The 24486-nt window shown below is 49.1% G+C and overlaps 8 protein-coding genes across 8 annotated transcripts; 4 read left to right on the forward strand and 4 right to left on the reverse strand.

Annotated features, from left to right (window-relative positions):
* Positions 1 to 1620: 1620 nt before the first annotated feature.
* F5B22DRAFT_660376 (WD40-repeat-containing domain protein) lies at positions 1621 to 5413 on the forward strand (the record flags this gene model as incomplete). Its single annotated transcript, XM_047980278.1, has 3 exons — positions 1621 to 1726; positions 1796 to 3574; positions 3620 to 5413. The coding sequence occupies 3 exons, from the start codon at positions 1621 to 1623 to the stop codon at positions 5392 to 5394; spliced, it is 3660 nt and encodes a 1219-aa protein (XP_047826533.1). The 3' UTR covers positions 5395 to 5413.
* A 319-nt stretch (positions 5414 to 5732) lies between these two features.
* On the reverse strand, positions 5733 to 7273 carry F5B22DRAFT_624343 (uncharacterized protein). The gene is made up of 3 exons (XM_047976119.1): positions 6771 to 7273; positions 6381 to 6697; positions 5733 to 6261 (listed from the first exon to the last, which is right to left on the reverse strand). Exons 1-3 carry the CDS (start codon positions 7147 to 7149, stop codon positions 6040 to 6042), a joined length of 918 nt encoding a protein of 305 aa, XP_047826534.1. The 5' UTR covers positions 7150 to 7273; the 3' UTR covers positions 5733 to 6039.
* Positions 7274 to 7563: 290 nt separating this feature from the next.
* Positions 7564 to 9391, reverse strand: F5B22DRAFT_639308 (tubulin beta chain; the record flags this gene model as incomplete). Its single annotated transcript, XM_047977698.1, has 7 exons — positions 7564 to 7957; positions 8104 to 8537; positions 8615 to 8977; positions 9032 to 9128; positions 9192 to 9217; positions 9273 to 9296; positions 9380 to 9391. The coding sequence occupies 7 exons, from the start codon at positions 9389 to 9391 to the stop codon at positions 7564 to 7566; spliced, it is 1350 nt and encodes a 449-aa protein (XP_047826535.1).
* A 782-nt stretch (positions 9392 to 10173) lies between these two features.
* On the reverse strand, positions 10174 to 11300 carry F5B22DRAFT_650858 (uncharacterized protein; the record flags this gene model as incomplete). Its single annotated transcript, XM_047979374.1, has 3 exons — positions 10174 to 10251; positions 10304 to 10651; positions 10713 to 11300. 3 exons carry the CDS (start codon positions 11298 to 11300, stop codon positions 10174 to 10176), a joined length of 1014 nt encoding a protein of 337 aa, XP_047826536.1.
* A 123-nt stretch (positions 11301 to 11423) lies between these two features.
* On the forward strand, positions 11424 to 13723 carry F5B22DRAFT_624356 (23S ribosomal RNA methyltransferase). The gene is made up of 8 exons (XM_047976120.1): positions 11424 to 11889; positions 11947 to 12375; positions 12435 to 12485; positions 12532 to 12558; positions 12620 to 12919; positions 12977 to 13105; positions 13176 to 13337; positions 13405 to 13723. Exons 2-8 carry the CDS (start codon positions 12127 to 12129, stop codon positions 13474 to 13476), a joined length of 990 nt encoding a protein of 329 aa, XP_047826537.1. The 5' UTR covers positions 11424 to 11889; positions 11947 to 12126; the 3' UTR covers positions 13477 to 13723.
* A 429-nt stretch (positions 13724 to 14152) lies between these two features.
* Positions 14153 to 16556, forward strand: F5B22DRAFT_650860 (major facilitator superfamily domain-containing protein; the record flags this gene model as incomplete). Its single annotated transcript, XM_047979375.1, has 4 exons — positions 14153 to 14451; positions 14512 to 15256; positions 15304 to 15636; positions 15690 to 16556. The coding sequence occupies 4 exons, from the start codon at positions 14153 to 14155 to the stop codon at positions 16554 to 16556; spliced, it is 2244 nt and encodes a 747-aa protein (XP_047826538.1).
* Positions 16557 to 16805: 249 nt separating this feature from the next.
* F5B22DRAFT_455484 (acyl-CoA dehydrogenase-like protein) lies at positions 16806 to 18921 on the reverse strand. The gene is made up of 2 exons (XM_047972005.1): positions 17495 to 18921; positions 16806 to 17395 (listed from the first exon to the last, which is right to left on the reverse strand). Exons 1-2 carry the CDS (start codon positions 18691 to 18693, stop codon positions 17056 to 17058), a joined length of 1539 nt encoding a protein of 512 aa, XP_047826539.1. The 5' UTR covers positions 18694 to 18921; the 3' UTR covers positions 16806 to 17055.
* A 2488-nt stretch (positions 18922 to 21409) lies between these two features.
* F5B22DRAFT_639313 (flavin-containing amine oxidoreductase) lies at positions 21410 to 23544 on the forward strand (the record flags this gene model as incomplete). The annotated part of the gene is made up of 5 exons (XM_047977699.1): positions 21410 to 21565; positions 21743 to 21921; positions 22055 to 22410; positions 22536 to 22586; positions 22646 to 23544. 5 exons carry the CDS (start codon positions 21410 to 21412, stop codon positions 23542 to 23544), a joined length of 1641 nt encoding a protein of 546 aa, XP_047826540.1.
* Between the last annotated feature and the right edge of the window lie 942 nt (positions 23545 to 24486).

A 24486-nucleotide genomic window follows, 5' to 3' on the forward strand; every position in this document is an offset into this window, starting at 1 on the left:
CGAGACCCTATTACGAGGAATACCCGTTTGATTTGAAGAATTGGGCTCCAGTTTTCTAACTACGGTAACAACGGGTGAGTGGGGACGTGTAAAGGGCAGATGAATATAGTTTCCGGTATAGACTCATGGATGAATTCCTCGCTGCTGTCTGTAGTATTGACTTGAGGACCAGCCAGTGGGTTAAGATGCCGATTTGTCAGTTTCGAGTCTGACAACTTCATGAAATCCGTTGTCAATAGCTTGGTTCAGTCCTGTTTCCGTGTTTGTCTTGCGCCACGTGATCATGGGAAATATCTTGACATTTTGCTGTGGGAACGTGGCAAGAGGGGTGTCAGTGGTCATTTGCAACTGTTGTTCAACGCTGAGACCTATAACTACACCCTCCTAACTAACCTAAGACCAGCTTGGGAGTTTGGATTATATCTGGCTATCGACAAGTCGACGGCGAACTGGGGAGAGGGGAACCACAACAAGGCAATGTTGAAATAGTATTCTGGGATCCCATAAAGCATTCCACCCCCCAAAGAGCGAGATGATCCTGTCGAAATATCCATGAACGCATTGAGTCCGCCACTAGGAAACGACAGTAATCTTTTGTTATAAGCTACAACAAGGGCTTTATACTAGGCAAGGCCGGGCCATCGTTTCATCTGCAGTCTGTATACTGGATTCTTGTCCGTTCTCAGAACGAAGGCTTATCCCTCTTCAATCTAAAGCCATCTGGTCTCGGCATGAAGATAGAAGAATCATGCCTTACAAGTTGATCGAATTCATCACTATCGAGACGGTTCACTGACATCGACTCAATTCCCCATTGAGCCGACTGATTGTGGGCTCGTGGAAAGCAACCATAAACCTATCCCGTGTACTGAAGCCCCCTTCCTCCGATTGTGGTGTATAAGACTTGATTGTATCCATAAATTGATCACAAAGGCCTTTAGTCGCCTCAAGTGTTTCCTTGAGTGGAATAGCCTGCAGAACAGCATTGATTGCGTCGTTGAATTCGGACTCTAGGAGTCCTTGTAACGAACTTAGGGCCTCACTGGTCCGTGGAGCGAAGCTTTTGACCTAGCGATGAACTGTGGTGCCTCGCCTAGTCCGTTGGCGAAGTCAGATACTGTCTTTGAGCTCTGTAGCGCAACTGCTGTGATGCCGACCACGCCCGCGGTTACACTCAGGGGTTCCATATTGTTCTCAGACGCTTAAAATACAGTCGGCAGTGCTAGCGAGACCAGCCTGACGTTCAAGTAGGCAAATTGCCTAGAGCAGTATATATAATCGTGCTGCATTATCTAGAAGTCCGATTCACAATTGTACCCTGATGGCAGGATGAAGAACCTTATATATAGCAAGTAGCGCCGCCTTCCATATCTGACATCGCGGTAGATGGCTAAGCACCAATCTCACTTCCATGCACATTGAGTTGCCTGGTAACTGACCAATCAACCCCATCAAAGGACAATGCAACATCAGCCCCAGGAGACGCCTCCCAGTGCGCACCCCGCATCCATTTTACCTTCTCTTAGGATTTCATCATGACCGTATCTTCACCCCTTTGTTGATAGTTCTGGGTCACTGTACACAGCGATTCAGGGTTCCTACTGCTAGTTGAATGACCCGATGGAAAGCCCCAAGGTCTCGTTATCCCAGAGGTTCGGTGACCCGACAGCAGCCAACGGTGGCCTCTCATTCCAAGGTTACGTCGCGGGCGATGTAACTCTACAGCGTAAGGCGTTAGCAAGACAATGACCATTCATGTGGTGTGCAATCATAAACCTAATGCTAACCTTTCTAGACGCCGGTCGTGGCGGTTCATCGGAACTTTTTGACGATCTACCCGAGGCTGCGTTCAACTCTCGCTCCAAGGAACACTGGCCTTCGTGCCTCGAAAACACCCGGCAGAGTCTTCTTGAAAAAATACACAATTGGGCTGATGCAAAAGATGGAAAACACATATACTGGCTCAAGGGCATGGCCGGCACGGGAAAGTCCACCGTTGCCCTGACTGTAGCTCGGCAGTACAACGAGAAAGGACGCCTCTGCGCGAGCTTCTTCTTCTCGAGAGGTGGTGGTGACCTCGCCTCTGCTGGGAAGTTCGCTAGAACAATCGTTTCTCAGCTACGCAGGACTTTGCCCGGGCATAGAGAGCACGTGGACAACGTTGTGAAGTGCGATCCTGACATCCGCAAGGCAGGGTTGTACGAACAATGGGAGAAGCTAGTTTTGCAGCCTTTGATGCAGCTGGGTAAAGGCACATCTCCGGCCCCATCACTTATCGTCGTCGATGCGTTAGATGAATGCGACAACGAAGATGATGTGTCTCTGTTGATACAGTGTTTGGCCGAGGCCGCAGCAGTCAAAGATATATATCTGCGAATATTTGTGACAAGTAGGCCAGAGCAGCGCATACACTTTGGTTTTAGTCGCATTTCACCAGACGCACGGGAAGACTTCATCCTCCATAATATCGAGCATTCCATAGTGGACCAAGACCTGGAGCTGTTTTACGAGGACAGGCTCATGCATATAGCTAAACGATTCAATCTTGGGGACTCTCTCATTTCTGATGGCGCAATCCAAACATTGGTTCAGAAATCCGATCGTTTGTTTATCTATGCAGCTACAGCATGTCGCTTTATTTACGACGGACGAGAACTACTTGCGAAAGAGCGTCTCTCTTCTCTGATCAATTTGGATAACAAATCGACCCATCCGGAGAAAGAGCTATACCAAATGTATGCAGCCGTCTTGGAGCAGTCATTCACACAGAACTACCAGCCTGGGGAGGTACCTAGAGTATACACTGTGTTTAACCGGGTCGTTGGCTCTATTGTTGTCCTTTTCGACACGATGACACCTTTTGACTTATCTAGTCTCCTCTCTGAATCGCAACACGAAATCCTCGCCATGCTACGCTGTCTCTACTCTGTGCTCGACATTGCAGAACAGGCGGGCGGGCGTATTCGTCTTGTCCATCCGTCGTTTCGGGATTTTTTACTCGACCCCACAAGGGCCTCTGATAGAGGAATAACAGTTGACGCCAAAGCTACTCACCGTGACCTGCTGTTCTGCTGTTTGAGGCTCATGAAGGAATACCTTAAACGGAATATGTGCAATATCGAATCACCTGGAACCCGAGTACACGAAATCCCCAAAGATCGCATAGATCAACTCATTTCTCATCCTGTCCAGTATGCCTGTCGCAACTGGATTTACCATCTAGAACATAGCTGTGTTAATCTAGATGAAGAAATTTTGGAGATGATCGATTTCTTTCACGGCCGCTTCCTCTACTGGTTAGAGACCCTGGCCTGGATCGGGCGACTCTCAGAGGGCGTTACGATGGTTAAGCTATTAGCAGCAATATTAGCTCGCCAGTCCAATTCGATTAGCAATCAGTCCATGCTTTCTAAGCTGAAGTCGAAGCGGAAACAGAACCCCGAGATGCATTCACCCCGTGCGACTTTATCTCTAGTATCTGATGCTATGCGATTTCTACTTCTTAATTTCCTCATCATAGAAGAAGCTCCGCTCCAAATATATTGTTCCGCTTTGTTATTCGCCCCTCGAGATAGTATGATACGAAGAATGTATATAAAGTAACTTCTACAGTGGATAGTACAACAGCCTGTACCTCTTAAGAATTGGACCTCCCATCAACAAACTATAAACCTTTTGGGAAATGCTATCCAGGTTATCGTGTCGCTAGATGGTGAGCTCGTAGCATCAGCACATGAAGAGGATGTGATATATATCTGGAATGCGACTACAGGCAAAAACCAGCGTACATTCCATTCTCCCTTCATAAAATGGATCGCCTTTTCCCCAGACAGCAGGATTCTAGCGTCGACCGGAAAGGATAGGGCAATACGGATCTGGGATGTAGCTACAGGCCAAGAGCAGCGCGCCATGATTTCCAACTATAGATGCGCTGTTATGGCTATCGGCTTGTATCGAAGCGACCAGCACCTTATTGCATCAGCAGGCGATGAATATGTGAATCTCTGGGATGCAATTACAGGTGAAATGTTACATATTTTACGGGGTCATTCAGATGAAGTTATGATGCTCTCCTTTTCACCTGACGGTCGACTTCTGGTGTCAATCGCGAAGGATGACACTATCCGGCTTTGGGATGTGGCTACAGGCAAGGAGCTGGATATTTTCCATTACAGAAAAAACGACGCCGTTGATCGCTTGAGGCTTAAAGGCTTTCATAATATATGGCCTTGCTTGCCACCCCGCCACCTGAATCATCTCCAAGACTACGTTACCTTTTCAGCAGACGGACAGCTCGTTATTTCGATAGGGTTTCCGAACACCATTCAACTCTGGAACGTGGCTACAGGTCGGCAACAGCATAGATATCGAATTCATGGGGGAAGTATTGGACCCCTCACTGTTCTATCCGATGGTAGGCTTGTATTTATCACGAACGAGGCCAAAAGACTGCGTCTCTGGCATCTAACTGAAGGCTCAGAAATAAATATAGAGCAGCACCAGTTTCCGAAAGTTTACCAAGTGGCCTTTTCACCAGATAGCCGACTTGTAGCATCGTGGTCAGACGATTACATCATTCGGCTTTGGGATGGAAATACAGGCATTATGCGGCACATATTCAAAGACTCTCGAAGATGGGTCAGGACTATTGCTTTCTCTCCAGACAGCCAATCTCTGGCGTCAGTAACAACTAAACGAATGAGTCTTTGGGATGTAGCTACAGGTACAAAACGACGAACTATACGAGCTTCAAGTATGGGTACGGTTGGTTTCTCGCCGAATGGCCAACTGATACTAGGGTTTGGAGTAGACAGTCTGCTAAAGGCCTGGGATGTAGCTACAGGGGAAGAGCGGACTATAAATCATAATCCGGTCGACAGTACTACAACCATAGCTATTTCGACAGACAACCAACTAATCGCACAGGCAGGGTATCATTCGGTAATACATCTTATAGACGCAGCCTCTGGCATGATGAGGCACACGTTGTTTGGCCACTGGGCTGGGATCACTGCCGTTACCTTCTCACCTGACAGTCGGCTTATCGCTTCAGCAGGGGCAGATAGAAGAATATGTGTCTGGGACGTAGCTACCGGCAGAGCAATACACATCATACGGGCCGACACTATAGTCCGATATCTTGCCTTTTCCTCCTGTGGAAGTCGCCTGATTACAAACAAAGGCATCTTTATGCTCTCTTCAGACGAGTTCAGAGCACCAGGGAGCCTTTCTGTCTCAAACAACTGGATCCACCAAGATGGGAAGGATATTTTATATATACCCCCAGAGTATGAAGGTAACCTTTCTTTCACTTATAGAAATGTTGTGTGCTTTCAAAATTCGAAGCATCCTTTACGAATTGATCTGTCTTCGTCTAAGTCTATGATATACTAGTTTTTATCTAATAATCCAGTTTTCATTGATGAACTTCATGAATATACGTGATATGTGATGAAGAACCGCAACAATATTATTACTAAAATGGAAGTTAGGCATAATTACAACATGGCCAGGTTCCAATAATAGTAGAACTATCGCATAACTAAGAGACAACCGGGAATCAACTCATGCAACAGGAAAACTAGAAAATAGGCGACGCGTCAAGCCTTGTGTCAGGGGTACAGATTTAAAGAGATTCTATTGTTGCGCGAGGCCAGACGTGAAGGTTTCACACTCACGCATACGCATACGGATAGCGTTCGTTTGAAAGGTATGGAACATTCGGAATCAATCGATTATTCAATTCAGCTTACCCTCCAGACAGCCTCCTGTCGATTTACCATAGAACTGATAGCCCTTACAGTTACCTACTTGTACATGTATGACTGTTGTCTCTAACCTTCAAGTTCCGCCATTTCCCCTCGACTTAGTGAGGACTGCAGAGCGTCACTTATGACAGACTAAAGGGTATCTCTGATTGGGTACTTTGGCTTGCATACCTGACACGAACAGCGTAAAGAAGCCATGTAGCCCATCCTTACACTGGGACCAATGCCGTTGTGAATGCGCAGATACTTAGACGCGCATTATTCATTATTACTATCGAAGCAATGCCTCCAGGGCGATGCACGCCATTGTGTCATTATTTTGCAAAGAGCTGCACTGGACGAGCCGTAGTACATTTTCGGATGACAATACCTCTATCAACTTCCGTAAAAGACCTTTCATTCCCTGGATCTTATCCAAGCCACCGCTGAGCCTGACTATTTCGTTAATAGCGTCGACGTGCTTGCCCCAGGCACCCAGGTCTCCGGCGATGAGCTGGAAAAAATTCAAAGACATTGTTAGAGAATTGTCCATCTATATAGCCGAAAATAGGCGCTAGCGAACGTCGCTTGTATGCGGGGGTTGGAAATCTGAGGAGTACTGGGTTGTCTTACTTCATCTGATGCTAGTTGTAACACGGTAGAGAGAATAATATCACTTATTACCGGCTCGTTAGAAGTGCAGGTTGCCGCAATGGACTCCACAAGCAGACGCAGACAGGCAGCTTTGTATTGCAGAGCAAGTTGATAATATCGGGTTACTCCTGTCCTAGCATACAGACTGCGACAAGAGCAGAGATAGAACCCCATCGTCATCACTGGATTTGAGAGGGCGACTGGGAGCCAGTCGAATAAGACCGTGGCCTTGTAAGATTGTAGCGGACTCGAGGTGCCGGTCAGATCTCCATTGAGTGAAACTACTACTTCCACATCTAGGGGCGATGAGTTTCAGTATATGTTTTCTTGAGTAAAAGTATAGATAACGTATCACGTGCTGTCACTCACAATATTTGACTAGGGAGCACTCAAACGGCGACATTGGATTATGTAAGCCTCCGAAATGGCTCTGTGTAAAGATTTCGCTGTCCAGGGTCGAACTTGGGATCACCGCCAGGGAGCCACTGCCCCCTGTCTCGACACCAGGATCATGGTAAGCGTGTAGAGAAAACGTACTGTCAGCAGGTGTGATGCATGTGAATTGGTTTTGTTGCTCGTGCCGAGGATGAGACCGAGCAAAAGATTGCTGTTCTGAAGCTGACCTGTACCGTCTGGCCTGATACTTGGCAGTTCGCTCCCTCCTCGCCCTAGCATGTGTATTCTTCGCTACATGGGCTTTGACCGATTTGCGAGGGATGGCAGGATCTGACACCCAGAATAGGCTCATGCTGCATGTTATCGCCTCTATGATTAAGCAGATGTCCTCACGTAGGTAATCCAATGCAGGTCTTGAAATGGAAAATCTTCAATGCGATAGTAGATGCCCACCGGTGTACTTCAAGAGACGCTGGATACCGCATGATTGTGAGACTATGCTACCTAAAATCACTCTATTCCTCTTCAGGGCATTGTAAATCTTGGCATCTATTCTACTTATGGTCTCGCCTGGTACCCCTGTACATGTCTCCGAATGGTGGAAATAGGGGTAGGGTAGAGTGGGTGTTAGTCAACCATCGACGAGACTGCACATTGCACAATAATTTGAGCTGCTTTACGTATCGGTGGCTCACACTGCCGAAGGTATTACTAAGCTAAACTATCTAACTTCTACTGATCCACCTTGTCTTCTATCTATCAAGATCTACTCCTGCGCTTCACCACCAGCGTAGTCCTCCTCTTCCTCATATTCTTCTTCGATAGAAGCCTCCTGGTATTGCTGGTATTCACTAATAAGATCGTTCATGTTGGATTCTGCTTCTGTGAATTCCATTTCATCCATACCTTCCCCGGTATACCAGTGAAGAAAGGCTTTGCGGCGGAACATGAGGGCGAACTGTTCCCCTACGCGTTTCAGGATCTCTTGGAGAGCGGTTGAATTGCCGACGAAGGTGCCGGACATTTCCTGGCCGAGCGCCGGCACTGAGCACATTGCTGTTTGGATATTGTTCGGGATCCAGTCGACGAAGTACGTAGAATTGTGGTTTTGCATGCTGTATATCTGTTGCTCTGCTTCTTTCATAGATAACTTCCCGCGGCTGTAGATATCGGTTAGCACACATAAAATTATTTAAATCCGACGGTTATAATATCACATGTACTGCATAAAACGGCAAGAGATGGATCGATGAGATTGACTAGGAATGATATTACAGGGGCAAACGTGCTAGAGAGAGTAACTTACAACATAGCGGAGCATGTCAGGAACCGTCCATTTCGGAAATCCGATGCAGCCATCATGTTCTTTGCGTCAAACATCTGCTGCGTCAAGGCCTGAACCGTATATTGTTGAAATGCCTTGGCACCAGGCACGAGGCTGGTCAATGGCGCGTAGCCAACCATGAAGAAGTGTAGCCGCGGGAAAGGCACCATGTTCACTGCCAATTTACGAAGGTCCGAATTCAGTTGGCCCGGGAAGCGCAGCGATGTTGTTACTCCTGACATGACGGTGGAAACGAGATGGTTCATATCTCCAAAGGAGGGCGATGAAATCTTGAGACTTCGCTGGCAGATGTCGTGCAGTGCATCGTTGTCGATGACAAAGGTCTCGTCCGCATTTTCGACGAGTTGGTGCATTGACAGTGTGGCGTTGTAAGGCTCTACCACGGTATCGGAGACCTGTTTCTCGAACATTAGATACTCTATTTCTTTGATGATAGTCTAACCGTAGAGGAAAACAGGGAAATTCTTGTTACCTTCGGCGATGGGATCACGGAATATGTTGCCATGATCCTATCAGGAAATTCCTCGCGAATCTTCGACAGAAGCAGCGTACCCATTCCCGACCCGGTACCTCCCCCAAGAGAATGCGTGAGCTGGAAGCCTTGCAGACAATCGCAACCCTCTGCTTCCCGCCTCACGACATCGAGGACCTGATCAACAAGCTCAGCGCCTTCGGTATAGTGGCCCTTTGCCCAATTGTTGCCAGCGCCGGATTGGCCGAAGACCATGTTATCCGGACTGAACAAGTTGCGGTATTGGCCGCCCCGGATGGCATCCATCGTCCCGGGTTCCAAGTCTACCAAGACTGCTCGGGGTACATGTTTCGAGTTGCGACCCTGCGCAAGTTGTCAACATATGCGCAGAAATATGCCACAACACAATATCCTAACCTCGTTGAAATAAACCCCGATTCGGTCTAACTGAAGACTCGAAGAGCCCTGATAGGTGCCATTGTGGTCGAGACCGTGCTCGCGAGAGACAGTCTGCCTATACCATTACCCCTTGTTAGTGCTCGAAGTAGGCCCTAGGAAATCTGTGTGATAGACATACCAAAATGAGGCGCCGACTTGGTTTCCCTATCGAGGAGATATGATTAGTCCTGTGTGACGGAAAAGGACCTGCACGACTTACGCATTGACCGGTCGAGATATGAATCTACAGCCGATAATAGTTAGTTTTGTTTACAGAGGATCACCGAGCTTTGATGAGATAGTGGCTTCTCCGATAGCGCAACTTACAATCTCACGCATGTTCTCAGATTATACCTAGGTTTCAATGTAGTCTGGAAATATAGTCTGGCGTATGACACGGGTTTGAAAAGAGAACGAAGCAAATTGCGCTGCAACAGATCACTTCAGGCAACAGCAGCTTGAAGGGAGCGGATTTCTTATTTTATATCGGCCCAATATTTATTTACCAGTCCGTCGCCCCGGCGCGACTCTCCTTTCACTCGAGTACAATTGTGGTTGCCTGTTCATACCGCGACGCACCCGGATCACCAACGCCAAGCTTTGCATTCACTATGGTTGGTTAGCGCTATAAGACCCTGGTATATTGGTGCCATAAGCATGCATGAGAACAAACTCTTACGACTGCCTGCCCGCATGGGAAAGGTAACTTCATAACAATCTACTGTGTAATTTGTATATAGGGGCGTGAAGAAAAACCTATCTCTTGAACTTCTGGGTCTCTAATATCTTACTTACATGAGTGACCCCTGGTTGTGTGTTGTGACACGCAGTTCCGGGGTTCTGGTATCCAATCCCTTTGGCGCGAACTCCGCGCCTAAATGCTAAGATCTCTCGACTAGAATCACAACCAATTAGAACGGAGTATTTAGCTCGTTTACAAGGAAAACTTGCCTATATCGATTTCTTGCCATTTAAGTGCGGAGTTCGCGGCCAAAGGGATTCGGGGTTGGAATAAATATCTGCGGGATCCAGCAGTGCTAGGCTGTGCCCGTATAGACTCGCTAATTTCTTCCAATCGATATGTCGGTCCCCTTGCTGTATCAACTTCACTTTTTGGTACCCTACTCTGCAAGAACAGAGCTCCAGTCTTCTCTGCTTATGAAGTCTTTCAAAGTGGTCATAGGACAGTCAATACCGGCCTGTATAGGTAGTTAGCTAAGCGGTGTGTTCAGAATATCTGGTTATACTTACATTTCTCAAGTCTGCTGCTGTCACCAGGTCCATTCCACCACCATATCCCGGGTTATCACAATATGTGAACATGTCGCTGACCTCCTTGCCAAACTCTGCATCGGGCGTGATCGCTATCAATTCCTCCTCTGTGATTTGCTTGTAACTGGCTTTCTGCCCCGTGACCTTACCCCATTGCCGGGCGACTTCACTCCAGCTACAGCTCTCTCCTTCGGCCATGTAATGCCCACCTGGTGGTCGCTGAGCAACAGCATAGACGAAATTACCCATGTCAGAATTCACGTCGAAGTGAGGGACTATAATGTCGGGACTAGTAGTGAAACTTAGGAGGTAACTGCCGTCAGGTTGCTGTAGCACACCATATTAGCTGTGTGGTGCGTGTGTCTCGAAGAGTGCGGACCCATCTGACCTTTGCGTACCACGAAGTCGGTAACAGCCTGTAACTAGTCATGAAGCACCCTGTTTGAATACAGCTCATCTTGGCGGCCAGTGCTGGATATTCCTCGTCGACATATCGCGGAAAGACATCGGCCTTGGAATCGAAGTGATAAGCCTCCTTGAGTGCGCCTTTGCTGCAGATCCCCGCGTGGCTCAAGGTTGAGACCAGAAACCCGTTCGGCTCTAGCGAGGCAACCGTAGTTGCGGCAGCGTCGGCAATGTTCCGGCCCTGTTGGTATTCGACGTCGTATGCATACTTTCGACACGAGATACCTTGAGCCTGTGCCTCCTGTCTGCAGTCAGGCCGGAAGAAGGGCTCCCAGTACTGAGTGACGCTGAAGATCAAGTTGGCGCCTTTGAAGGCTTTAACGAGACTTTGCACGTCGTTCAATTCCGCCTGCACTATCTCGACGCCTTGCGCGGCGAGTTTCTTGGCTTTTTCGGATCCAGGTTCACGGGTCAGACCCCGCACCTTGAAATTCGGGTCTTGAAGGAATCGCTGAGCGACGGAACCACCCTGGTTTCCGGTCACGCCAATAACGCAAATGAGCTTCGGCATGATGTATAAATAAATATATATATATATATATATATATATATATAGGGAGTGCAATTTTGTGTGCCTTCAGAGTATATAGCAAGGAAAATAAGAGTAAAGAAGCGTTGGTAGGTGAGGGCTATCAGAAGGTAGGTATGGGCAACACCTACCGGCTAATGCAAGTGTCATTTCGACACTATTGCAATAGCTCTAAGCACTTGCGCATCTCTAGTTTCTCGTATAATATAGTTCATGCTGCGAGACAATTCAAATGCTACTCTAGCATGCGTAACCCCCAGATCTTAGCCATCAATCTGCCAGTCGGTCCAGCCAGTCAACACTGGGTTTCTTGCTAGTGGTTCCTACCATCACTGGCGGTTGGCAAAGCTCTCGACAGTGAAAGAACACAGAGGAGCCCTGAACAATCAGATAATGTTTGATTTGCATCTAATAAATGGCCGAATATTCTTGATAAATTGACTGCGCTTGAATCGACTGTTTGGGGTACCTAGGTAGTCTGATTGCTTAAAGAGTCCCAACCGCTGAAACTGTGGACATTTACTGGGCTGAGCCACCGGGTGGTGGGCTCTACACGAAAGATACTTTACGTGTAAGTACTTGTTCTGTAAATTAGCTTAACATTCTACTTTAAGTTAATGTACCTTAGTCTCATCAAACAGTATCGCACATTAACGAATAATCTTCTTATCGAGGCTAGTCTCAAATCGAGTCGTCACTATCACGCTTTTCAAGTCATCGCAACGTCTTCAATGCCCACCCTTTGCCGGATTCTTGATTGAGCTGTGACATGGAGAGACCAATTCTCGCCTAGCTCCCTTATCATACTATGCGGGCGTTGGCGAGCGATATAGCGCCTCGCTATGGAGGGCTCCTGAAGACAGCTGCCACTAGGACTCTCCGGATCCCATTTACTCAAGCTGGCCCGATTCTCAACCAGCGTCCTCCTGTCTCCTGCAGCTCCGTGCGGTGGTCGTCGTCCAATTCAAGATGGAAACAGCGTCAGGGGAAAGACTTCTTTGCCCGAGAGGCTAAAGTTCAGGGATTGAAAAGTCGTGCCGCTTTCAAGCTGCTTGAAGTAGGTCCTTCATCGACAAACGCCATAGGCACCAACTCACCCTTCAATCTTCTGAGCAGATGGACCGAAAATACAATTTATTCAAAAGAGGACAGACGATCGTCGATCTTGTAAGTCGTTACCCTCATTACTGATCTCAGTGCTGAAGAATCACAGGGTTACGCGCCTGGAAGCTGGTCTCAGGTAAGAGTGTCTCGGCGCGATACTGTGCCATGTGCAGTGTTGATCACATATCTATCCCCAGGTTGCAGTGGAGCGGACGAAACCCCACGGGCGTGTCATTGGGATCGATCTCATACCTGCACAGCCACCTAAGGGGGTCTCGACTATTCAAGGGAATTTCCTATCTCCCGTCGTGCAGAACATGGTCAAAGAATACCTCGTCGAGTTCGCACAAAGGAGAGTGGCAGTTGACCTAGAGGCCGACGCTTCAGAGGATGATGAGACTTTTATTACCGAAAAGCCCAGTTACATTGATGCCGAGCGGGCGGAATCTTTCGATTCCGATCATGAGACGAGTCTCAATGGCGGAAGACTCGTCGATGTAGGTGTTCATCAGCGGTGTACCCCAAGTCTTACTCCTTCGCTAATGCTCTCATAGGTGGTACTTAGCGACATGTCAGCCCCCTGGTCACAGACATCCGGCTTCTCCGTCAACACTTTGAGTAACCCTTATAACAGGATGATGAACACGAGCGGCATGACTTTCCGCGACCACGCGGGCAGCATGGTTAGTCTTGAGTCCTTGCGAGATCCACCTCAAGCATATGATGTCTTTTATCTCTGATACAATATTCTAGGATCTCTGTTTGGCTGCATTGCAGTTTGCGAGCGACACGCTTCGACCAGGGGGCCATTTCGTCTGCAAGTTCTATCAAGGATCGGAGGATAAGGACTTGGAATTGAAGCTGAAGAAAATGTTTGGAAAGGTGCATCGTGAGAAGCCCGACTCATCAAGGAATGTAGGTTTTCTGTTCTTGTTTCCAGTTCCCTCTTCACATAGTTACGTGATGCTGATTTGCCTTACAGGAATCGAAAGAAGGATTCTTTGTAGCATTACGCCGGAAAGGCAGTGTAACTTTAGGTGATATCCCGGAATAATATGTACACTACTGTATCACTTTTGGCTCAGTCTAGTAAATACTGAACTGGCTGTCGCCTATTACTCTCTACTATTTCAAAGTTCAACTCATGATCATACCACACAGGACGTTCTCTCTAGCTTCTCGGGGGTGACATCACGAGTTCAACGTCTAGAATAGGCAGAATGAAGCGGTGTACGCATTGTCTGTGCTGCAAGACACGCAGAATAAGAGGAGAGAAGATGCCCGTACGTTTTGATACTAACCTCCCAGTTATCGAGGGCTACAGATGACACCCGTCTCACGCAGCTATTCCCACAGATAACAGCCCCAACAGGACATATCGCAATTTCCACGTCCACTTAGCCCAATGTAACTGCCTAAGCATCTGCCTCTAAGACAGGATGGGATATTGCGTTCTACCTAGGTGAAGAGGGAAAGAGGCAAGCAGGTAGGTGCTCTTACCTGTTGGAGCCGTTAGGTGCCGAACGTCCCAGTGTAAGTGATTTCGCCCAGCCTTGCTGTCCCATCCCGTGCTTCCACCTCGCTTCCGCCTCTCTTCCACCACTCTCCTTTCTTTGATGCAGCGAGATATGGGCATCCTGTCGCTGTTTGCAATGCTTTTGGCCTAGAATCACGCCAAACTCGCTCATCTGCCCGTTCTGTTTATCTTCTCTTCCCTTTAGCTACCAAACATGTTGTCCAACAAAGACTCTTGGGCCTATGCCCGGCCGCCACTGGGGCCATCATCCGACGACCTCCATGATGTGTGTCTGGACGACGACACACATGCCTCCCGGTCGCCTCTTCCGCCCGGCAGCCGTCCTGAATGTCTTAAGAATCTTCTTCACGAATGTCTATTTGTTACTTTGATCGCCCTCGCTGCCGCAACCCCCGTCTTTCTTCAACGATCCATCGTCGTTGTGACATCTTCTATTGCCGAGTCGCTGAAAATGTCGCCTGCCGAGCTGGCCTGGTCTACAGCTAGTTCTGGGTGCGTACCGCCTGCTTGAGCTCTCAAATTGCCCGGCGTCGTTAACAATGCATTCCACAGACTCACTACAGGTGCCTTTCTTCTCCCGTTTGCTCACATTGCGGACACCTGCGCAGTGCTCCCCCGAAAGACGCTTCTGGTCACCAGTCTGGCCGCTTTCTCCTTATTGACCGCCGTCACTTCATTTTCTCAAACCGGTGTAGTCCTTGACGTTCTCTCTGGCTTGACAGGAGTTGCCTGCGCAGCAAATATCCCAATCGCCCTTGGCATTCTAAGCTTGGTGTATCCAGAGAATTCTCGCCGAAGAAATATGGTGTTCTCATCCTTCCTTATGGGGACCCCTGCCGCTACCATCATCGGAGGATTAGGATCTGGAGGACTTGCTCTCCAGATGAGCTGGAAGGCACCCTTCATCGCCCTAGGTGGACTTTTTGGAATCGTCTCTGTCCTGGCTTGGGTTCTTGTTCCTAACGTCCCTGAACCCGAAGTCATACTACAGAAATCAGAGCTTCGCATAACAACAAATTGTAATGAGCCGCAGGTCGTCACGCTCGGCGCCCCAAAGAGAATTACATCTATCCTGCAATTTGATTGGGCGGGATTGTTCATTCTCATCGCAGGCGTTTTGCTCTTCACCGTATCTCTCACTATTGGACCAGAGGGCCCAGAACCATGGAAGACACCTACTGTCATTCTTCTTCTGACACTAGGATTACTCCTTCTTGGTTGTTTTATACTTTGGCAAAATGTCTCCAAGCGTTCAATGATACCTAATTCATTATGGAACACTTGGAGTGTCACACTAGTAAGTTACTTCCAGGACAGTTTATGAGCTAGCTCTGACTGTTATAGGTCGTCGTCTGCACTCTGGGGGCATCAATGTCATTTTATTCGCAACTGTTTTGGGTTTCGATGTTCATGCAACAACTTGAGAACCTCAATTCTTTTGAAGTTGCCATCAGACTCCTACCACAAGCCCTCGTTGGGTTGCTACTGAGCCCGCTTGTTGGTCTATTTATGCATGCAATCCCAGGCACTGGCTTGTTAGTTTGTGCCGCCTCAGCACTTGTTCTTAGCAATATTTTTCTTATTTTTCTCCGCCATGACGGCCATTATTTACTCTGGATATTCCCCTCGCTCATGTTGAGTACTGTTGGTATGGACTGGATCATGAATGTTGGATCAGTACGGTTCACAAGATTCCGCTTCCGATACAACAATAACTGACTGAGTTATAGCTCCATATACTATCCTCTCTGCCGCCGGAACACCATTCGATTGGTGCCTCACTGCTTCAAACAACTAGCCGACTTGGTGTTCCACTAGGCCTTGCTGTCACTACCTCGATCTGGTCTTCCTATGATGGAAAAGCAGATTGGTCCCAGCCTGAGCTTGCGTATACACATACATTCATCGCGACTGCCGCATTCTCTGGTCTTTCTCTTTTACTTGTCCCGTTCATTCGCATTGGTAAACAAGGAGTCGTCAAGCGACCGGGCCAAGACACTGAGGTGGACACTGCAAACCAAATCAAGCGAAGATCACTCCTTCTGAGTACCTCGTCTCTTCAACACACCGTAAGCGACAAGAACTCTATCAAGGATGTTGAACGCAGACCCAGTAAACGCTGGTCTCCTGTTGGAAGTGTTGTTCCATCGACCACAGGACGAAGATCGACGAGAGCTCCGTCCATCTCATCGCAGTCATCAATGGGCATGGATACTTCTCGGTCCGATAGCGTAGCCAGAACTGCCATACGTCGAGGGCGATGTTCGTCTGAGAAAATCGTGTGGATCGTCTGCGAGGAATGTGGTACCAGTAAACGCCAGCGGGAGTCATCGAGCCACACGGTTGTGGGCGACCCAACGCGATATTTCAACGATGTGGTACATGGCGCTGATTCCGCCGGCGGCAACAGGGACGCTGTGCATCATCAACCTCACCACCCGCCACATCGTCAGACGTCTCGCAGAAGCCCACCAAGACTTGGAAGTCCAATCCGCCATAATGCAGCGCAGAGACCTTACCCAGGACGTAGACGTCTGCCTCTGGTCAATCGACAGATCATGACCCATCAGATGTTGACTCAAGGATTTCAGCTATGAGTCTGATCATGAATAGCTCCAATGCATGTCAACAGTGCGTGCCCTCGATGATAGGGCCAACCTCACTTCTTGGTACACTACAGTCCAACATTGATATTAGAGGAGCAGGACTGTGTCACACAGGTCGAATAACTTTGGCCAGTTGAATCGTTTATATAGATAGCTGAGATGTTTTACTTATCAGGGCTTATCGCATGTGTACTATACTTAAGTACTTCTTCTAACTTGGGAAGCTTGGTCTAAATATTCCAGCGGCTTATTAGGTATAGGTAGTATGTCGCAATTCATGCTAATATCCTCATACAACTTGTCTATGGTTTTGTGCATGTTTTTTTTGTTTTTTTTTTTAAATTCCTATATATGCAACGCTCATGCTGTGAAAAATTGTACGAAAACGCATCTTGGACGACATATCGTCTAGGCTAGGGTATACTGTACACTTTCTGCTTCATTTAGATCCTCTTCTCTTCTTTATCCACTAATCAATCAATTCAATCGATTATAGCTTGGAGTTCTTGGGCATCTTAGCCATAGCCTGGCGCACGCCGAGGTCGCCCAGGACCTCCTCGGCACCGCCCAGGATGGCGTCGAACTTGTAGGTGCGGTGGAACATCTCGATGACGCGGCCCATGCCCGACTGCGTCAGGCCGCGGCCGCCGAAGATCTGCATCGACTCGTCGGCGATCTCGTGCGCGGCGCGCGTGATGCTCATCTTGAGAAGCCCGATGGGACCGCCGAGGTGTTTGGACTGCTCCTTGTAGGGCATGTTGCACATTTGGTAGGTTATTGATTCGAGCCAGGCTTGGTTCGATTCTACGAGGCTTATCATTTTGGCGAGTCTGGGAGTGGGGAAGTTAGTATTTATGTTTGTGGTTGTTGTTATAGGGCAGAAGGGAGGGAGGATGAGAGGTGGGAGACGGGAGGGAGAAAAGGCTTACTTTTGTCGGATCACGGGCTGGTCTATCAATCGCTTGCCGAAGACTATGCGCTGATGCGCCCACTTCAGACACTCTTCTACTACTGTCCTCGACATCCGCACCGAGGTGCAGGCCATGCTCCACCGCTCGTGGTTGAAGTTGCTCAGGATCACGTAGATGCCTTTGTTCTCCTCGCCGAGGAGGTTCTCGACTGGGACCTTGACGTTGTCGAATGTGATGTATGCCGTGCCGGCGGCCGGGGAATATGAGGTCTTGATGGGCTTTGTCTCGACGCCCTCGCCGCGCGGGATGATCAGCACGCTCAGCCCTTTCTCTGTCCGCACGCCTGTGATGAAGTAATCCGAGTACACGCCGTTGGTGATCCACTTCTTGGTCCCGTTGACGATGTAGTGCTTGCCGTCGGGCGTCTTCGTGGCCGTCGTCCGCAGACCCGCTACGTCCGAGCCGGCGAAGGCCTCGGTGATCGCGAGACACATGTACTTCTTTCCGCTGAATATCTCATTCATGAGCTCCTTCTTGCGCTTCTCGTCTTTCATGTAGTTCATGATGCACGGCAGGCCGATCACCATGCCGGCTAGTTGGCCGTCTTGGAAGCCTCGGGCGTTGGACCGCGCGCCCTCCTGGCAGATGATCATGTCGTGGAAGTAGTCGAATTCCTCGCCGCGTACGGCGCCGTCTAAAAGGTTCATGCCGTGCAGGTGCTTGCCGGGACCTAGCCGCATGTGCAATAAGCCGGCGGCCGACATCCGGTCCACGAGCTCCTGGCTGATGTATTTGCCGTCGACCTCGCGGGCCTGGGCTTCGGGGGTGATGTACTTGTCGGTGAAGACGCGCATCGCCCTCTGCAGTTTGCGGTGGCTCTCGCTGAAGTAAGGGGATTTGAAGACTGGGGTGAGCCAGAGGGGCTCGCCGTAGGGGACGAGGGAGAGGTCGCCGGGTTGTGGTGTCACGACGGTGGGCTTCTCTCCCTCGACGGTGCCGATCTGCAGGTCCTCGTACTTGGCGAGCACCTCATGTCGGTGCAGGTTGTAGAAGGCGGCGGTCGCGTCCGTGCCGGCGACTTGGCGGAGGACGAACTCGCCGCCGGGGTGAGCGTCGACGAAATCGGTTACATCGTATACCTTGCTGTCAACGATGAACCAGACCGAGTCTTCGGTGTTGTGCTTGGCGACCTCGTCGCGGGTGAATGTCTTGGTCATTGTGGGAGTGTGATCGTACTTCACTCTACAGTACAAAAAAAAAAAAAAGAAATGGAAATGATAGGAGGGAAAACAATGAATAAGAGAGAGAGAGAAGAGAAGAATACAATTGGATTAAAAAGGGACAAGAACAGGTTGTCCCTCGGTATTTACATGGTATGTACCTAGGTATTTGGGAATGGAGAATTCAATGAGGACTTTCATCCCTGTTGAATGATTGGCATCTCTCTCGCTCACGACGTCAGCAGAGAGAGGGAGGTACCTGTCCCTGTTACTATGGGATAACTGCGGGAGAAGTACCTCCACATTCCCATGGGTAGCCGCGAGCCTCGGCTCAAGCACGGGAGGCCCCACCGCCATGCTTGCGGATTGCATATGGGCAGAATATGGGCGACTCATGATTGGCCCCCGACCTGATTCACGTCGACGGAACCCCGGAAACAGGCGTTGAAGCTAATGCTGGATTCGTTAGTCAGTATCGCGGACTCTCACCTAAGATCTGGGCAGGTTTCTGGGGTATCTGGTGGATACTGCCTGACTGATATTCGCACTGGTTGGTGTGAGGAGGGAGGGGCCGAGGGTCGAGAAGAGGGTCGAGATGGGCAGATTGACGATTGTGAAAGCCTACCTAGGTATGTACACGTACTGCAGAAGTACGTACGTAGTAGTAGGCTACTATGTGCGGATATAGGCATTAGAGGTCTCTCTGCACGACCAGATGCTACCTACTAAGGTGGGACGAAGGAGAAGAGTATCACCAATATAGAGGTAGCGTGATCAGTGACCATCTCTACACGTACAGGTGAAACCGTGTGTACGGGTATGAAGGAAATACATAGGCGGAAATATCAGCATCAAATCTAGATACATACCTACTCAGCAAACGACAATACACAGATCAATCAGAACGAACTGGTTAATAAATAATATCAGGCGAGTACGTAATACATTAGTGTCGTGATTGTGTTGTAGAATCAGCATTTATCTTAAAAATATTAGGACAACCTGTTGGCAACCTTGTGATAGGTGAATGGAGTCAGACTTCGGGCTACATACACGTGGAGACTAGTTGATAGCAACCCTTATTTGTCTGATTATCGCCGAGCTCTTCTCACAGAATAAATTGCGCGTGATAGAAAGTCGAGTATGATGCTGATAGAGATTAGATTAGATAAGGTGGGGGGGGGGGGTAAAATGGAATCAAGTACCTACCCCTCCATCCATCCCGATCTTGACTCTCTGTGCGCCAGGATTTGTATCCAACTTGATTCTAGACCACTATTCATGACCAAGCTCTCAGCCATTCCGCTCTTCGTCCAAGTTTCGTAATATATCTAATCGACACAAATCTTACACTTGCCACCAATCATTTGCTCTAGCCGAGCTTTGCGACACCCTAACGCTTGCTCTGCGAGCTCACGCATCCTATTGGCTAGAGACGTGTAACAACAATTAATTGACAGCCCATGCTTGGAGAGTAAGTGATATGCACCTAATCTAGTATCTTGGAAGATCAAAGAAGCTGGTTCCGAGGTGTATACTCAGTGTATCATATGAGGTATAAATCTCGCCATGGGAATATCGCCCTCCTGCATGTAGACCCAACTGGCTGGCGAGCACATCACCCCGTGTCACCAGAGTTCCTCTCACAAACATGGCGATGCTGCCGAATCACCAACATACGCCCTTACTTACTTACATCTGTCAATGTAGGTCTTCTAGCTTATCCTGCTCTCGGAACCCGGAACCCTCCGAAGGGCCTGGTCAGTTCTCATATCGCACCGGTTGAGGCATTTTCCACGGCAGAAATGACCTCGTGAATGTTAAAGTGACGCCGACCTTTCACTCCTATTGCTGGTCTTTCCGACTGGTTCAGATTCATGACGACGGCGGTGATACGGCTGTGTTCTCATCTATGGTAGGTTGACTCTTTTCTTGCCATTCTCTAGGTCCCTGCAGTAAGCGTATGTCTCAATTTATGATTCAACACACCCTGAGTGGGGGCACAACCCTGTGCCCCTTGAGGTCACCTCGTGTGAGACTGTAAAGCCGTCCTCTCATATCTTGGTGTTCTGAGAGCCTCATACGCGCACTTTTCCCATCACTTGGGCCGGCCTTCATAGAACAGACCCGGTTAGATGCGAGGGTAACGCGCTTCTCTCTGGTGGGCGAACAGAATAGAAGAACCCAACCCACGTGCGGCTCTACTCTTCGTGCTTGACCCGCACCCCCGTGGGACTATGCCCAGACGGCTACCTATGCTTGTGTCTCTGGTCTCTTGATCAGATACCCTCCATCTTCTTATCTGTACGGCCGTAGCTTGCCAATTAGGCAATCAAGGTTACGATAATCAAGAAGCCAAGTCTTCCCCAAATTCTTAATGCTTCTTGGCTATATATACGCTTGCCCTCGGACGTTCTTGTTCTGAGCTTTGCCATGATGTGACGATACCTACCCTTCACCAAGCTCACCCAATACAACCAAGAACGAGCATCAAATCCTTCCTTCTTACCATAACTCACATTCCTATACCTGCCATCACACCATCATTCACCCTTCAAAGACAAAGACCCTTCAAAGACGGAACTCCCTCGCAATCACATTGCATCTGTCTACCCTTCCTTCTTGAGTCCTCGTGATTCTTCACTTACGCGCCTCCTATCTTCGAATTTACTCCTATCCCCGTTCGGAAGCAATTGCATAAACTCTAGTCAATATGGATGCTCATCCCGTTTCATTTACTAGTGCTGCAGAACGAAGACACTCTCGAATTTGGAAGGATTTGAGTGCGTATCGTCACTTCGCGATCGTTCAGAAGCTCCTACAAGAAGACATGTCGGGAACTGTTGACATGGCGGCTAAGATCGGCAAGGTACATTTCCACAGACCGAAAGCTCGAAAAGCTTCAACTTGTGGGAGCGTGTTGGGAGCACTGGTTTGCGGCTGCTGAAATAATGGGCCCGACTCTTTGCCCTGCCCTCTCCTAGGAGTCGCTGCTCAGATGAGTTCTCCTCAGCTTTTTGCAGCATCAGACTCACACCTTCATTAGCGCCGTGCGCAAACCCTTGGCCGTCCACCCCGGGTGGGCATCGTCGGCGCTGGGCTCTCCGGCCTGCGTTGTGCTGATATCCTCATTGGGCATGGCTTTGAAGTAACGATGATCGAGGGCCGAAATCGACTCGGTGGCCGTGTCCACCAAGTTTCTCTTACACCTGGACATCTTGTCGAGTATGTGGCATTTCCATTATCTCATACTTCGGCCTCTTCCCAGTGTCATATATAATAAACACTCACTCAAAGTCGATCGAAGATCTTGATTTGACGTATCAGATTATGCTAACAACTATTCGTCTACGTAAAGCGCCGGTCCAAATTGGATTCACGGAACGAATAACAATCCAATCATGGAACTCGCCCAAAGTACCAATACGCTGACAGGCTCTTGGACTGCCAAGACATCCGTCGTTGACGAGACTGGCAAGATGCTCCCACCTCATGAAGCAGAGGTCTATTCAAACATGATGTGGGAGATAATAGGAGCTGCTTTCACTCACAGCAATCGAAATACTAGCACCATCAGTCCAGACGAGAGCCTCTTGGATTTCTTCAACAAAGAGCTCGCCCGAAGGATACCGGAAAACTCACCAGATTGGGAGAAGAAGCGGAAAATCATGTCTCAGATTGCTGAATCGTGGGGTGCTTATGTTGGAAACCACGGTGAGTTATCTTGGCAGTGACCGACTTCCATGAGAACAGTCTTCTCCAGTCTAAATGGGATACCTCGGGCCTTTTGGGGGTGTATGGGATTATTAGGAGAGATAACTGATTTCATGGTGTCACAGTCTTCAGTCAGAGCCTCAAGTACTTTTGGCTGGAAGAGTGTATAGACGGCGGTAATGTTTTCCCCTTACAATCCATGAACAGAATAAGTTTCACTGATTAGCGACCCCAGAAAACCTCTTCTGCTCAGACACATATCAGAAAATCCTCGCAGCTGTCGCCAAGCCGGCCGTCGAACGAGCTGCCTTCAAGTACAAAACCGTCGTCAACAAGGTCCAGACCACCGACGACGAACTCTGCGAAGCGCTGAAAGTACACACCGAGTCCGGCGAGACGCTCGAGTTCGACGAAGTCGTCTTCACGGCGCCCCTCGGCTGGCTGAAGCGCCACCCCGAGACCTTCACTCCGGCACTGCCCGCGCGACTCGCGCAAGCGATCCGGAATATCGGCTACGGGTGTCTCGAGAAAGTGTACATCAGCTTCGAGACGCCGTTCTGGCGGTCTCCGTCGGGCTCTGATGAAGACGACACGCAGGGCTTCATCCAGCTCCTCGCGCCGAACTACGCGCTCGAAACGAACCCGCACCGCTGGAACCAGGAGTGCGTGGAACTAGCTTCCTTCACGCCCGCGGACTCGCATCCCACGCTGCTGTTCTATACCTACGGCGATCAGTCGAAGTATCTAACGAGCGAAGTCGCGAAGATTCCGACCAAGGAGAAGAGAGATGCGTTTCTGTACGAGTGGTTTCAGCCGTATTATTCCCGGCTGCCGAATTATAGAGAGGATAGAGAGGAGTGTAAGCCTGTGGGGTGTTATGCTACCGAGTGGCTGAATGACGAACTTGCGGGCAACGGCAGTTATAGTAATTTCCAGGTCGGACTGGAAGAGGGCGATAGGGATGTTAAGAGTATGAGGGAGGGTGTGCCGGAGCGGGGATTGTGGTTTGCGGGCGAGCATACCAGTCCGTTTGTTGCGCTTGGTACGGTTACGGGTGCATATTGGAGTGGGGAGTCCGTGGGTAAGAGGATTGCTGTTGCGTATGGACGGACTGTTGAGGGGGAGGTTGTGTAGATTTGTGAAGAGGAGGGGTTGGATTGATGGTGTTGACGGCCTACCTATCTTTTTGCGTGTGTCGTGGTGTAGGGTTCATGCGCGGGGAATGAGTGAGGCGGGATGGTGTCTGAGAGATAGATGATGGGCCTTTTCACTTTGGGGCTATTCAGGTCGTGTTGTTTGAAGATGGTGAGGTTTTAGTTTAGTATTGATACATTTTATGTGTTGAACTTGTCTATCGAATACTTGTTCTTGATTATCGTGAACTGGTGGCGTCTGCTAAGTCATCTCATCGATCTGCCTATGAGCGCGTAAGATGTACCTTATATTCATCCTTACCTATTCATCTGTAGTTTCCTGCCGGCACCTACTGACTCGGCTACCTATCTATAACTACTGAAGATATATTTGATGTTCTTCTATTGTATTTTATTACATCTTAGACATATCTACAGGGTGCAGTGTGTTGTCTACATGTATGATTAGGTAGTTATCGGGTAAGGCCCCTCTTGACTACCTATCGATAAGGGATAGCGTGGCCCAGCAGTGAGGGGTGACATGTGGCACCTGAGCCGAAGTGGTGCCTGCTCTTCAGCATCCGCCGTTATCGTTAGATGGATGGCCATTGACTGCATCCTGAAATAGGAAGAGACTTGCCGGTCCTGGCCAATGCTTCTCCACGTCCGAATCGACAGCGGCTCCGTGTGGTCTCTGATCCCTGCTCTCGGCTCGGCTTGGCTTGAAACGGCAGAACGGGATCTGAACGGGGCTGCCACATCAGCTGCTAGGGAAAGGCATGGTAGGGTGCTGTGCCAACTGATGTTCGTCATCGGGGCATGCGACTCCGCCAGCACAGCGCTGTCATCCCCTGCCCCATCCACCCTACCCGACCTACCCACCCTGTCGCCCGCTTCATTGTTACCGGTTAGGGGATTCCCTCACTCACTCAACCTTAACATC

Source organism: Xylaria bambusicola, assembly GCF_022495145.1.
Source record: "Xylaria bambusicola strain CBS 139988 unplaced genomic scaffold F5B22scaffold_59, whole genome shotgun sequence".
Taxonomy (NCBI): Eukaryota; Fungi; Ascomycota; class Sordariomycetes; order Xylariales; family Xylariaceae; genus Xylaria; species Xylaria bambusicola.

Excerpts from the sequence above, each read along its gene's own strand:
- F5B22DRAFT_624343 (XM_047976119.1), bottom strand. The coding sequence starts at position 7,149 with ATGAGCCTATTCTGGGTGTCAGATCCTGCCATCCCTCGCAAATCGGTC. Across the intron at positions 6,698-6,770 it reads GTGCTCCCTAGTCAAATATT|ATGTGGAAGTAGTAGTTTCA; the intron begins GTGAGTGACAGC and ends CATCGCCCCTAG. Across the intron at positions 6,262-6,380 it reads TACAACTAGCATCAGATGAA|CTCATCGCCGGAGACCTGGG; the intron begins GTAAGACAACCC and ends AATTTTTTCCAG.
- F5B22DRAFT_624356 (XM_047976120.1), top strand. The coding sequence starts at position 12,127 with ATGCGGGCGTTGGCGAGCGATATAGCGCCTCGCTATGGAGGGCTCCTG. Across the intron at positions 12,376-12,434 it reads CCGCTTTCAAGCTGCTTGAA|ATGGACCGAAAATACAATTT; the intron begins GTAGGTCCTTCA and ends TCTTCTGAGCAG. Across the intron at positions 12,559-12,619 it reads CGCCTGGAAGCTGGTCTCAG|GTTGCAGTGGAGCGGACGAA; the intron begins GTAAGAGTGTCT and ends ATCTATCCCCAG.
- F5B22DRAFT_455484 (XM_047972005.1), bottom strand. The coding sequence starts at position 18,693 with ATGACCAAGACATTCACCCGCGACGAGGTCGCCAAGCACAACACCGAA. Across the intron at positions 17,396-17,494 it reads CAGCCCGTGATCCGACAAAA|ACTCGCCAAAATGATAAGCC; the intron begins GTAAGCCTTTTC and ends CCCCACTCCCAG.